The sequence below is a fragment of the Mastomys coucha genome, unplaced genomic scaffold, assembly GCF_008632895.1.
Source record: "Mastomys coucha isolate ucsf_1 unplaced genomic scaffold, UCSF_Mcou_1 pScaffold5, whole genome shotgun sequence".
Classification (NCBI taxonomy): domain Eukaryota; kingdom Metazoa; phylum Chordata; class Mammalia; order Rodentia; family Muridae; genus Mastomys; species Mastomys coucha.
The window spans coordinates 46,621,371-46,635,378 of record NW_022196911.1 but is presented as its reverse complement, the minus strand read 5'-3'; the positions used below and the strand labels follow the sequence as shown (position 1 = coordinate 46,635,378).

Genomic DNA, 14,008 nt, shown 5'->3' with positions numbered 1-14,008 from the left:
AAAAAAAAAAAAAAAAAAAAGTCAACCATAGGTCAAGAGGCAAAGCAAGCAACCAGTTGACAGTTGACAGGAAGTGGACATAGGATACCAGAGAGATCAACAGGGAGTCAGGAGGACAGATAGAGAGGTGAACAGGAAGCAGAAGGGAGGGACATTCAGTTTGAGGGTTTTTTTGAGGGGCATTTCTGGTGAGACATTGACTAAGAAGGTCAGCTGGGTGGTTTCTCTGCTTCTCTGAGCTAGCAGCCTTTCACCTCAGCATTTGGCTACTGAGTCTTCATTGGTAAAGTTGAACAATTGAGATTTTGTTAAAAAAAAAAAAAACAAGCAAATTTGGGACAAAATAGAACCAGAAGCAGTGCCTGGCTGCCATACCAGATCAGGCTTCTATGACTCAGAGTCCCCCACAGGGCCTATGAGCTGAGGAGGGAGAGATTGGATCCTGTATGACAAGAGCTGAAGATGGCTGGGTTTCCACTCTGGGTTTGCCTCTCTTGGGGCAGGTACACGGCACAATACACTTGAGGTTTTGATTAAAGAGACAAGGATAAGTCCCGGTGAAATGCATACCAAAGCCAAGACTTCAAGTCCAGGCGGTGGACAAAGAAGATGCAGATGTGCCTGGGTAAGAGCTAGGAAGGTGGCACGGAATGGGGGCAGAGGAAGGTGGGGAAATGGGCTGGAGGACGAGGAAAGCAGTTAGGGTGTCTAGGCAGAGGGAGAAGGAGAGGACAGAGTCCCAAACCTGGAATGGGGCTGCTCTGGGGACACTGTGTAGGGCCTTGGGAATGTGTGGGCTACACAGTGCCTCACTCTGTCCAGCAGTAAACTCTCTGAATGAGCAGGGTGTCTCTACACTCACCTTGGGACCCTGGATCCCCTGAAGGCCCTGAAAGAGGAAAGAGCAGATCAGTAGAGTTGTACAACAGAGAGAAAACTTTAAGGCCGAAACCTTGAATCAGGCTAGTCGCTGGCTCCTGTGGCTCTGACAGGAGCTCTGCCCTCTTGACCTCATGTGCCCCCCATCCCCAAGCTCCCATGGAGAAGCCTTTCCTCCCCTGTACCACCACTCCCCACTGGGCATCCCAGCTACTTTAGGTTAAGCTGTTCTTACCGTGGGGCCGGGAGGGCCAGGAGGACCGGGGGGCCCTGGCTCCACTATGATCTGGGCCTGGGGAGGGTTTGAAACGGGTTAGTTACCCTGTGCCCGCTACCTCTCATCTGCGCGTCCTCTGGAGCACCCCACAGGCTTGCAAGCACTACTGGGTGCCACACCCTGAACCCCAGGACAGGGCTCCTTCCTACCCCCCTCCAGAAGGTACAAGATGGGGTCTCAGCTGCAAGTGGGGTGAAGGACATGGTCTGAGACTGTATCACCCTTCTCCTTTCCAACTGCTCTTTGTTGGGTCAGGCCAGGTGGCTTCTCTGTAACCAAGGCTCAGTGCCCTCACTAGGTGTGGGCTGGGTGTGGGGAGCCCGCAGTCTCAATTTCCCCTTACCAGGCTCTCCTGAAGATGGTCAGGCGCTGACTCTCCTTTTTCTCCCTTGGGACCATCAGCACCCTACAGGGCAGAGTGGCCAGTGAGCTTTTCTTGTTCATCATTAAGGTCACCTCCCTCTCTGGGTGCTCAGCTGCCTCCCTCCCACCACAGCATCGGGTCTTCTAGGAAGAGCAGTCAGTGCCCTTAACCGCTGAGCCATCTCTCCAGCCCCTCTTTTTTTTTCCCTCCAGTAAAATAATTTTACTTCGTAACACAGTAAACATATGTATCCAAATGTGTTCACCTTGCATATCTATGCACAAATCATTTTCATGTCACACCCACTTTGAGAGCTAAAGTGTAGTAAAAGCTGTCTTGGTTGAGACATGCAATGTCTGTTTAACCTTCACACACACACACACACACACACACACCCCGCCCCTGCAGCTTTTCCCATGCCACCCCATGCCACCCCAGGAGCAATAGGAGATTCAGTTGCTGTGCTGTTGGATGGACTCCAGGGCTGAGTGGGGCAGCTTGGGCCAGCTAAGTGGTATCTGCCGGGCTGGGCTGGGTGTCCCTACCTCCCCCGAAGGGTTCCCTGTGGGCCTGTGAAGGTTCTTATGTGGCTGAGGTTGTAGAGGCTGTGGGGCATTTAGATGAGGACCCTCAACCCTGCTAACATCAGCAAGTCCCTAGGGTGGGACCCCATCCAGCCACTTACTGGAAGACCTGATAGGCCCATTTCTCCTGTTTCTCCTTTGGGCCCAGTGGGCCCAGGCTCTCCCGGGTCTCCTTTTGGTCCTTTGGGACCCTGAAAGCCACCAGAAAAAGAAATCAGTGGACATTGGTGAGCATTCTCCTCTCCCCTGATCCTTGGGGGCCCTTGAGCTTCACAGGTCTGACCACACACCCACAGGGCAGCTCATACGGTCAGCTCATAAGATCTGACACTCTCACAAAGACATAATATATGCAAGTAATTGGGTGAGTGAAGGGATGCTGTCATTCAAAGCAAACAAACTTGTTCATTCATTCATTCATTCACTCACTCATTCATTCTTTTTATCTCTTCCCATCTCTACCCTCTCACTCTTTCTGGTTATGTAGTCAAGGATAACCTTGATTTCCTGATCCTTCTCTTTCCTCTTTCAAAGAGCAGGGATTACAGGCGTGTGTGCCAGCACACCAAACCTTATACTCTATTTTTTACTTGTAAGTCTTCACCTCTAGCTCAAGAAGCTGGGAACACTGGCTGAGTGAGCAGGGGACTTTGGGGACATTCCATCTCTATTCCCTGAATGCTTAGGACAGCTTGTGGAAACTGAGGTGTCCCTTCCAGGATACTCGTGAGACCAAATTTTTGATTTTTTCATTTTTCATTAAAGATTTCTCCGGGTGGTGGTGGCGCACACCTTTAATCCCAGCACTTGGGAGGCAGAGGCAGAGGTAGGCGGATTTCTGAGTTCGAGGCCAGCATGGTCTACAGAGCGAGTTCCAGGACATCCAGGGCTACTCAGAGAAACCCTGTCTCAAAAAACCAAAAGAAAAAAAATTTTCATTTATTGGGCTGGAGAGATGGCTCAGCGGTTAAGAGCACCGACTGCTCTGCCAGAGGTCCTGAATTCAATTCCCAGCAATGGCTTACAACTATCTGTAATAGGATCTGATGCTCTCTTCTGGTGTGTCTGAAGACAGCTACAGCTACAGTGTATTTACATATAATCAATCAATAAATAAACAAATCTTTTAAAAAAGGTCTTTAAAAAGAGATTTCATTTATTTCTCTTTTATGTGTATGGTTGTTTTGCTTACATGTATGTCTGCAAAAGCAGCAAGGGCTATTAACCATCGAGCTGTCTCTCCAGTGCTTTGTTATTTGTTTGTTTGTTTGGTGGTGTGGGGATTGAACTCATGGTCTCATGCACGCTAGGCAAGTGCTCCACTGCTGAACCATACCTCCAGCCAGCTCTGTGCTCATGTGTCAGGAGCTTTGAGTGACAGCATTCCTTCACTCAGCCAATTATTTGCATGTATTATGTCTTTGTGAGGGTGTCAGATCTTAGGACAGGTGTGAGCTGCCATGTGGTTGGCAGGATTTGAACCAGGGTCCCCTGGAAGAACAGTCAGTGCTTCTTGAGCACTGAGCCCCTCAACCCTCCAGCTTTCAACCAATTATGACCTGTCCAGGATGTGCCTTCTATTAGGGACCCAGCAGTATGGATATATCCATACAGATTGGTGACGCCTGGGGAGATGCTCACTGAGGTCTGTGTAGGAATACACACACACACACACACACACACACACACACACACACGCAGTACAACATTGACATAGAAACGAAGGGCTCAGAGACCTTCTCTCCATCGATTCCTGGAGCACCAGGCAATCCAAGTTCGCCCTGGAAGGGAACAAATGGCAAAATGGAATTGTGTCTTCCTTAGCAATCAGAGGGTTAGTGGCCCAAGGTGGGGACTGCTGTCTCTCTGGTTAGCTCACAGCCACTGGGGTTGGGTCCCTGCAGATGGACGTCCACGAAGGTGTCCATTGTCTCCCTTGATGTGTTCAGCTGGAGCTGGTAGCCGTCACTGCAGGCTGGGGTACTTAAGATTAGGACTGGACGGTTCAGTGACTTGTTCTAGGTCACAGGCTTCAGGGATACCTAGTGTTAAAACCAGACCCTGCCCAACCTGGAGCCTTTGTCTTGAGACAAGGAATGATGAACAGGTATAAGCCACAGAATGGCTGTGTGCATCTGAACCACTGTTCATCACTCAGTCCATCACTCAGTTTCAGACTCTTTCCCCAGGAGCAGTAGCTAGGGTCTAAAGAAGGGATGTGACTTGCTTAGGAAGGGGCAGGACCCTTTTCTCTGAACCCCATAAGCTGGGTTAGGATGACAGGATGAAATTAGGGGTACATAGGACAGAGCGAAGTGGTAGGACTTAGAAGTGAGTGCTTTGGGTCTCGTGAGTTGAGCAGCACTGACCTTGGCTCCAGGGATCCCTGGTGGACCTTGAGGACCCTGTGGTCCAGGAGGACCCTGTGTGCAAAAGATCAAGCCAGTTATGTTAGCAAGCCCCTCCACTGCCCACTAAGCCTCCCCACTTCAGGTCAAGGTTCCTAGCAGCTTGCTCCCCACACATATCAGCTCTTAGGACATGCAGCTTCGTTTGGCCTTCAAGTCTACAGAGAGGCCAGCAGAAAGGCATTGGCCATTGGAGGAGATGCTGGTGTCCACTGCTGGAGGTCCCTCTGCCCTCCTGGAAGTTCTCTTCTATTTATGAATTTCTTTCTAACACTCTCCTGCCTAAGATTTGCCAGGACCCTTCCTTGTCCCTTAAAATAAGCTTAAATCTCTTACTGACATTCAGCCCAAAGATGCAACTCAAACAATGGCTTGGTCCTGCCAGCTCTGCTGGTCCTGTGGACTCTCTGACCATCTGGCTCTGTTGACTGCTGCCTGCTGTCTCAGAAGTTCTCCAGGCACACAGTAGAGGATGTGTCTGTACTGTCTCAAGTTCTGACCTCATTCCTAAGCTCTTGTACCAACACTCCCCCACTCGTACCACTCATGCACTCCCCTAGAGGCCACATTGTTCCCAGCTCCTCCCACCCTGTCATAAGCTCTCTTCCCATCCAACCCCCTTGTTGATGTCCCCACTGTGATGTCTCTAGACTCCACACTTTCCGTCTTCTTTAGGTCCAGACCCAGCACCCATGTCCCTGGTGAGCTCCCTGCCTCAAGCTTTCCCCACACGAATACTCACACACTTAAAATAGCTCTGCCTGGCTACCTCCAATACACTGCTGTTTTGACATCCGCTGTTTTTGATATCCTCAGACTGAACCGACTATAGTTCGCGTTGCCCATTGAGTTCTCCTCCCACTCTGGTACCCACATCTACTTCCTCATTCCCTGTACTCATAAGGATTCTACTACACGTTTCCCACAAGCCTGGGGCATACCATGCACCTCAGGCCCCTATCACACCACACCACACCACACCACACCACACCACACCACACCACACCACACCACGCAGGCCAGTGCTGGCCAGAGTTACCATCAACTTGTACTTCCCGGAGGCCTGTAGGAGGTAACTGGAATTGTTACTTAGGCAGAGTCAGGCACCAGTGCCCACTTTAGTCTCTGATGACTACCTGACCCCACCTCATATCCCTCCTTAAACCCAAGAGCAGCTAGCACTCATCTCTTTCTGGATGGGTGTCAAGAGACCACATAGGTCCTGAGGCTCCTTGGTCAGGCTTGTCCTTCTGTCCTTACAGTAATTATTAGAGGCCCTAGTCCAACAGTGGTGCCTGGGAAACCCCTAGAGACACTCACTACTGGGTTTGGGAAGAATGCTTTCCTTTTTTTGCTTTGGCTCATGGGAAGCTCCGAGCTTTCTGAGTCACATTCACAGAAGGTCTCTCAACCCTCTATGGATCTCCACACAGGACCAATGTACACATTAGGTGCCCGATGAAGCCGAGGTCTCTGTGCTGAACCATACTTGGTCCCATAAGTAAGACACAGAGTGAGCCATCATTGCTCCCTAAGGAGTGGACATAAAGGGTGCATCCGGGGCCCGCTCTTACCTTCAGGGCATCTAAGATCCTGCCGTCATAGTCGATTACCACTGTGTCACCTTGTTCTCCCTTGAGGCCTGGGGGACCCTGAGGCAGGAGAGGAAGGGCTACATCATAGGTGACACATAAGCTATCTCTGTCATACCCATGTCACAGGCATGCCTGTGCACCACGGCGGTCATCAGAGCATGCTGTTCCTTAAGGGTCAGTTCTGCATTGTGTGCAGGCCATGTGAGGAAAGTGGCCAGGAGGGCTGGTGAGATGGCTCGGCAGGTAAGAGCACTGACTGCTCTTCCAAAGGTCCTGAGTTCAAATCCCAGCAACCACATGGTGGCTCACAACTACCGTGATCTGATGCCCTCTTCTGGTGTGTCTGAAGACAGCTACAGTGTACTTATTTATAATAATAAATAAACCTTTGGGCTGGAGCGAGCAGGGACTGAGTGAGCGAGGTCTACTGAAGCGTGCAGGGTTGACTGGAGTCAGAGGGGCTTACTGGAGTGAGCAGAGGTCCTAAAGTCAATTCCTAACAACCAGATGAAGGCTCACAACTATCTGTACAGCTACAGTGTGTACTCATATACATAAAATAAATACAATTTTTTTTTTGCTTTTTTTTGAGACAGGGTTTCTCTGTGTAGCCCTGCCTGTCCTGGAACTCACTCTGTAGACCAGGCTGGCCTTGAACTCAGAGATCCACCTGCCTCTGCCTCCCAAGTGCTGGGATTAAAGGCGTGGGCTATCACTTCCCACTAGTTCTTGAGACTTTTAGATGTGTCCAAATAAAACAACCCCCAGCCACCCCAACAACTCCTTGTCCTGTCAGACACTGTGGTGACTGAAGAGGCTGGTCATCCATTAATCCCAGAGCTCACTGATATGGCTAGTCTTGCAGGCAAGTTTAATCTGGTGATTCTCTTTCGCCACCTTCCATGGAATGATGTATTGACCAGCACACCCACCCACTTGGTTGTCATACTTGCTTAGTCAAATGCTTTAATGGAGCCATTTCCTCAGTTCTCTGAGGATACCAGGAATGTGATAACCTGGGAAAACATAGCTCAAACATAGCTAAGGATGGGATGTTGGAGTCAGCATAAAGACACATCCACATGAGGCAGGTCAGCTAGCTAGGGAGTGCAAGAGACAGAAAAAGGGAGAGAGCTGTAGAGGGAATAAACTTGTGTCTGTATGGACGTGGCACCTGTCAATAATAAAATTGATGGTCTGTAGCTTAGGTAGGGAAAAGGAGGTGGGACATCCAGCAGGCAGAAAGGATTCTGCCAGGTGCTGGAGATTCACCCAGGCAGATGTGACGAGGCAGACACCTGGGACCTGAGCACGGGTAACCAGCCACGTGGCAGATGAGAATAAATGGGTTGATTTAAGATATGAGCTAGTCAGAGAAGAGCCTAGCTATATGGCTAAGGTATTTGAAAATCCATTTTGAGTCTGAGTCTTATTTCTGGGAGCACGGGCCTGGGAGGAAGAACCAGGCCTAACGTCTACAGAGAGCCCCTGACTTCCTGGCTTCCATTCAAATCTTGACAGCTGACACCTGGGAGTTTTCACTACAGCAAATCAGATCATCTTCAAAAGGACTGTATTCTTCCTGAGAAACATCACAGACTAGATTGTTAAAAATTGCAGATGAACTATGCGTCAAGTCCAACCTCCCTGGAGCACATGTATTAAAGAGTCCTTCGATCAATGTTTTATCTCTCCTGACTGACTCACTTCTCCAGCTGCAAGCCTTCAGTGTACAAAAGGAAAAGATCTCTTCAAGGACAGACTTTTGTGGGTAGGGAAACACAGTATTCAGGCACATGGCTTCCCGAATGTCTGAGCTTTACGTAGTTTTAAAATCTCAGATTGCAAATATAGCTGGACCACTTTGGTCTCTTACTGCCTCCACCTGACTCTTCTCCAGTTATACATCTTTCTGCTTCATAAATGAGTTCACTAACTTTGCTTTGCTTTTGGGGCTGGAGAGATGGCTCAGTGGTTAAGAGTGCATACTGCATTTGCCGAAGACCCGAGTTCAGTTTCCAGCACCCAGGCAAGGCAGATCACAACCACCTGTTAACTCCAGCTCCAGGGGTATCTGTTGTCCTCTTCTGGGCTCTGCAAGCACTGCACTCACATAAATATACCATATGTATGTGTATATGTATATGCATATATGTTATATACATATATGTGTATGTATATATACACACACATATATATACACACACATATATATACACACACACATATATACACACACACACATACATATGTATATATATACATACACACACACACACACACACATAATTAAAGAATAACATGTGCAGAGAATGTCAAGGACCAGGATATACCTGAGTAGAGCCCCTCAGGCTCTGAGGGGGCTCCTTAGGCTAGACTGTTGGCAGCACTGAATTACATTTCTAGGTGCTGATGACACATATGGGTTGGTTACAAAAGACCCAGCTAGGCGCTGGAGAGATGGTCAAGTAGTTAAAAGCACTTGCTTTTCTTGAAGAGGGCTAGGAAAAGCAAGGCCATCCAAAAGCAGGCAAAGTCACGCCTAATGATAAACCAAAGACCAATGTTTGAATATGCAAAGAAGATTCTAGAAGAGTATACAGTCACCTGTGAAGGGAGAGAGAGCTCTTACTTAACAACAAGCTGGGATTCTTCCCTTATACACCCATATTTTAAGCTTTACTCTAGGCATGTGTTATGGATTTTTTAAAAAAAGATTCATTCATTTGTTTTAGGTATGAGTACACTGTGGCTGTCTTCAGACACACCAGAAGAGGGGATCGGATCCCATTACAGAGGTTGTGAGCCACCATGTGGTTGCTGGGATTTGAACTCAGGACCTCTGGAAGAGCAGTCAGTGCTCTTAACCGCTGAGCCATCTCTACAGCCCCATGAAAAAAGTTTAAATCACCACAAAAAAACGAAGGAACAAGATGCCTAGGCTTGTTGTCTCACCAGCCCTCTGGCGCTCCTGTTGGGTACAAAGGGCTTCTAAAGCTACCCAGGGCCCCACCCGTATGGCCAGAGGGGGTGTTGCTTACCCGAGGCCCTGTGGCTCCATCCATGCCTGGGTGACCGGGTTCCCCCTGTGGAAACACACGGATGCCCACTGGTGTGTGCAACTCTTAGACCCTGTCTCACCCCTAGTCCTCTCTTCCCCAGAGTCCAGGGCCCACATGCTGTGGCCTCATGGTTTATGCATAAGAACAGCCTTCCACACTCTGCAACAGTGGGAATTTTGAGGTTAGGAGCCCAAAATGACATGATGCCTTAGGCCAGAGCTGGGCCTGAATTAGTCCTGGCTAATTGATCCATGGCTACTCACCCTCAGACCATCCTGCTTGTGGTTCAAAGGGGACCCCTGGGACAGGTCCTCCTGGGACTCTTTCTTTAAAAGTGTAAATTGAGAAGTAACCCCCCACCCCCACCCCGGACTGGTTTGACAGTGTCAATGAGAGTGTCAAAGGGGCCTTTCAGGTACTGGGCGGAGCTTAGTGATATCACCTTCAGTCCAGGAGCTCCGTCCACTCCATTCTCTCCTTGGGGCCCCACATCTCCTGGCTCACCCTGAAATGGAGAAAATATTAGTGAAAGGAAACAGAGGTGCTAGCCTGGTGTCCTTGGCCCCTCTGGGCAAGGGGATGGACACAAGGTTCTCTTCAACCCCAGGGGGATTTAAGACCATGACCATCTTCTGGTCTGGGTTTTGGCCCAAATCTGGGGTAGCTCAAGGGACCTTGTGTGTGTACATGTGTGCAGGTGCACATGTGTGTGAATGAATGTACATGTATATGTGGAAGTTGGTGGAAACTCTGAGGGTTACTCCTTAGACATCATCCATAGTTTCTTTGGTTTTGCTTTTGAGGCAGGGATTGGAACTTGCTACCTGGGGAAACCTGGCAGCCAGCAAGCCCAGGGAGCTACTGCTGATCCACTGTCACAGGGCCGAGGAGCCACCGTGCTAGCTTTTCAAAATCAATCAATCAATCTATCTATCTATCTCTCCATCCATCCATCCATCCATCCATCCATCCATCCATCCATCCATCTATTGTTCTTTTGAGACAGGGTTTCTCTGTGTAGCCTTTGCCTTCCTCAAACTCACTCTGCAGACCAGGCTGGCTTTGAACTTACAGAGATCTGTCTGCTTCTGCCTCCCGGGTGCTGGGATTAAAGGCGTGTGCCACCACCCCCCTTAATTTTTTAAAAAAATTATTTATTTTTATTTTATGTTCTTTGGTGTTTTGCCTGCATGTTTGTCTGTGTGAGGGTATCAGATCTTGAAATTACAGTTATGAGCTGCCCCATGGATGCTGGGAAATGAACCTAAGTTCTCTGGAAGACCGATCAATTCTCTTAACCTCTGAGATATCTCTCCAGCCCAGTATATTTATTTATTTAATTTAGCTTTTTTCTTTTGAGACAGAGTTTCACTGGGATGTAGCTCTGGTTGTTTTGGACCTTGCTTTAGAGGCTGAGATGTCCTAGAACTCACAGAGATCCACCTGCCTCTGCCTTTGGAGTGCTGGAGTTAGATGCATGTACCACTACATCCAGCTACCCTTTTAAAAATGTGAGTTCTGGGGATCAAAGTCATGTCCTGGTGCTTGCTGTCTCTTCAGTCTCTGGTCTTTCTGTTTTTGTTTTTGTGTTTTGAGTCAGAGTCTTACTCTGCAGTCCAGCCTGGCCTTGAACTCAGATCCTACTGCCTCTGAGGTACTGAGATTATGGGTGTGCATCACCATGCTTGGGCTAAGAGACATTTGGAGGCAGGCTGGCTAGGACTTGGTAGCTGTGGCAAAGTGTTTGAAGAACAAGGTGTGTGGATAGCATCTTGTTCCCAGCTTGGCACTAGGCAAGGGGACAGAGGGCCTAAGGTGGGGACTTACAGTGAGGAGAGACATGGCCTGGATAAGATGCCAAGCTCCTGCCAAGGTGTCCCAGGTCCGCTGCCTCCTACCTCTGGCCCGCCCTGGAGTTGGCCCGTAGCCCCATGGTGTCAAAGGGCCAGGAGAGGAGCATCTTTAGGTAGATGACAACTTTGGAGGGTGGATACTTACCTTGGACCCTGGGGGTCCAGGGAGTCCTGGCTGGCTGGGCATCCCATCATCCCCCTGTGGAGATAACAACTGAAGCTGAAGGCATCCCACATGGACATGTTGGCCACACTTTTGAGTGGTCCATCTGGCTCCTGCCTGTTCTAGACTTACTGCACACCTGTCTGGTTCAGGCACTAGTGCCAATTGTCTCCCATACTTAACCCTCTAAGACATGGTCTGAGTCAGATCCATCTCAATCCCTACGGCAGCCTAGAACCAGCTTCAGCGGGTTTTTGCAGATGCAAGAGGGTGGACAAGGAGACGGAAGTAAATCCACTCATCCAACAAACGGCTGGTGAGCATCTCTTAGGGACCAGAGCATACACAGTCCCTGCCCCATGGAGCAAGAGGGAAATAAACATAAAGTACTGTGCCTGGAAGTGCTGAAGGGCTGGTTGGGGACTGTGGGGAATGCCCGTGGGGAGGGACTTGGGACATCCTTCTGCTGCATGGGGCATGCTTGCTAAGATGTGGATGGGGAGGAGGTAGCTAGCTTGGCATCAAGCAGAGAACATTTGTCAGTGTCTGGTTTTCAATCTTACAAGCTCGGTGGGTGATCCAGAAGGCTGACCAGACAGACCCAGCCCAAACCCAAAGTCTCAGGAAGGTCTAGGGTGAGCCTGGAGTTTGCTATCCTTCTCCTTCCCTTCTTCCTTCCTCCCCTTCCTTCCCTCATCATTTCTTCTTCCCTTTTCTCCTTTCTCTCCCTTCCCCTTTCCTTTCTTTTGAGATAGGGTCTCGTGTAGCCCAGGCTGGTCTCGAACTCACTATGTAGCCAAGGGTAACCCTCCTGTCTCTGCTTTCTGAGTGCCAGGATTACAGGTGTGTGCCCAGTTCATGCTATGCTGTGTGTGGGTCAGACCCAGGGCTCTTTCCCTAACAACCAGAATTTGCACTTCTGACAGTGATGGTGACAGTGCTGGCCCACACTAGAAGAACCACGGTCAAGCTCCGAAGCTTTCATGGACGTGAGGAAGAAAAGAATGAGGGAATCTGGCTTCCCAGAGACACAGGACAGCACCACACCACAGTGAGAGCCTGGGTCTGGGGAAAAAGACCTTCCCTGCAGGGAGGCCCTGTCCCATCCCCATCCTCGCCCTGCCCTTCTCTCCAGCCACTGGCCCTCTCACCTTCTTTCCAGGAATGCCAGGCTCTCCCTGCAGACAAAACAAAATGAAGGTGTAAGGGAGTGGTCAGTGCTCTGCCCCTTTTGGTGTAAGTGGCACCAATGACCTTAGCCTGCCTTTGTCCAGGACCCCTAGGGGCCTTAGATACACACACACACACACACACACACACACACACACACACACACACACACACACACACTGGGAATCAATCAGCCTTTTATCCTCCTTCTGAGCTTGGAGAAGTTACTGTTCTCTAAGATGGGGAGGGGGCACCTCCCAGCCACAGACAGGTGTTGGAGTTTGACAGCCTTGTTAACTGAAGCCTTTACCCGCCCTTAGTCCAACAACCCTAGCCCGAAGAGAGAACCCTGGCATGGCGAAGAACTTCAGAAACTAAGGTGGCTGAAGACATCTGACCACACCAAAACCTATAAAGCTTCCCTCATAATTGTCACAGCTCAGAAGCAACCAAGAGGCCTTATTTAGGTAGATAGAACATAAATGGAGTATCTGCTAGGACAAAACGCAGAAAGCAAGTCAGGGGAAGATCATCGATTGTTCCGGTGCCGATCTGGAAGCACAGAATCCCGGAGTGAAGGTTTGTCCAGACTGCATTGTGGAGCAGAAGCTTTGAAGACAACATCAGGATCAGTTGGCTAGCGAGGAGGCCGGGGAAAGGGGGGAACATGGTGTGTGTGTGTGTGTGTGTGTGTGTGTGTGTGTGTGTGTGTGTGTGGTGCAGTACATGCCTGTGTCCCTGCACATGCAGGATAGCAGATGTCTTACACTATTGCTCTCTGCTTTTTTTCTTTTAGTTTTTTTCTTTTTGCCTTGACACAGTGTATCTTGACAGTGTGTCTTGAAGCTTGTTTCATCTATGCTGCTCTGGAAACTTTTGGGATCTGCCTGTCTCTGCCTCCCAATGCTGCAGTTACAGACATACATAGTCGTGCCTGGCTTTTAACATGGGTGTTGGGGATTCAAACTTAGGACCTCATGCCATCTCCCAGCCCCCAGCAAAGAGGACTTTTTTTAAAAAAATCCTTTACACATGCCTTTTTTTTTTTTTTTTTAAGAAAGTAATCTTTTTGTTTGTTTGTTTGTTATGGAGGCATTTTCTTTTTCTTTTTTTTTAAAGACTTTATTTATTTATTATATGTAAATGCACGATAGCTGTCTTCAGACCCTCCAGAAGAGGGCATCAGATCTCATTACGGATGGTTGCGAGCCACCATGTGGTTGCTGGGATTTGAACTCAGGACCTTCAGAAGAGCAGTCGGTGCTCTTAACCACTGAGCCATCTCTCCAGTAAAGAGGACTTTTAAGACAGTGAAATTATTATTAGACATGTTACTGGAAGGTGCAAGTCATTACACATTTGTCCCAGTGGGCCCTGGGCACCTTCCCATGAACTGTGGGCTTCAGGGGACAATGTGTCAATGTAGTTTCCTCAACAGTGACACATTTAACACTTTGACTGGGGATGCAGACAAGGGAAGCTACACATCTGAGGGTGGAGGTGGTGGGGTGTGGTGGGGTGTGGGTCTGCAGGGGAAGTGTGTGGGGGGCTATACAAGAAAGCTCTGTACCTTTCTCTCAGTTTTGCTGTGATCCTGAAACTGCATAGAAAAAGTTTTTTTTTTTTTTTTTTTTTTTTTTTTTTTTTTTTTTT

At 49.0% G+C, this 14,008-nt stretch overlaps 1 protein-coding gene across 2 annotated transcripts in view; it reads right to left on the bottom strand.

Moving 5' to 3' along the window:
- Positions 1 to 14,008, bottom strand: part of Col23a1 (collagen type XXIII alpha 1 chain) — a 303,366-nt gene that overhangs the window by 11,371 nt on the left and 277,987 nt on the right. For both annotated transcript variants that reach the window (XM_031351394.1, XM_031351395.1), the window contains exons 12-22: positions 12,337 to 12,363; positions 11,168 to 11,221; positions 9,612 to 9,674; positions 9,149 to 9,193; positions 6,087 to 6,164; positions 4,474 to 4,527; positions 3,841 to 3,885; positions 2,206 to 2,295; positions 1,500 to 1,562; positions 1,115 to 1,171; positions 863 to 889 (exon numbers count right to left, since the gene is read on the bottom strand). In XM_031351394.1, coding sequence (XP_031207254.1) covers positions 863 to 889; positions 1,115 to 1,171; positions 1,500 to 1,562; positions 2,206 to 2,295; positions 3,841 to 3,885; positions 4,474 to 4,527; positions 6,087 to 6,164; positions 9,149 to 9,193; positions 9,612 to 9,674; positions 11,168 to 11,221; positions 12,337 to 12,363 — 603 coding nt within the window. The remainder of the gene's footprint in view (positions 1 to 862; positions 890 to 1,114; positions 1,172 to 1,499; positions 1,563 to 2,205; positions 2,296 to 3,840; positions 3,886 to 4,473; positions 4,528 to 6,086; positions 6,165 to 9,148; positions 9,194 to 9,611; positions 9,675 to 11,167; positions 11,222 to 12,336; positions 12,364 to 14,008) is intronic.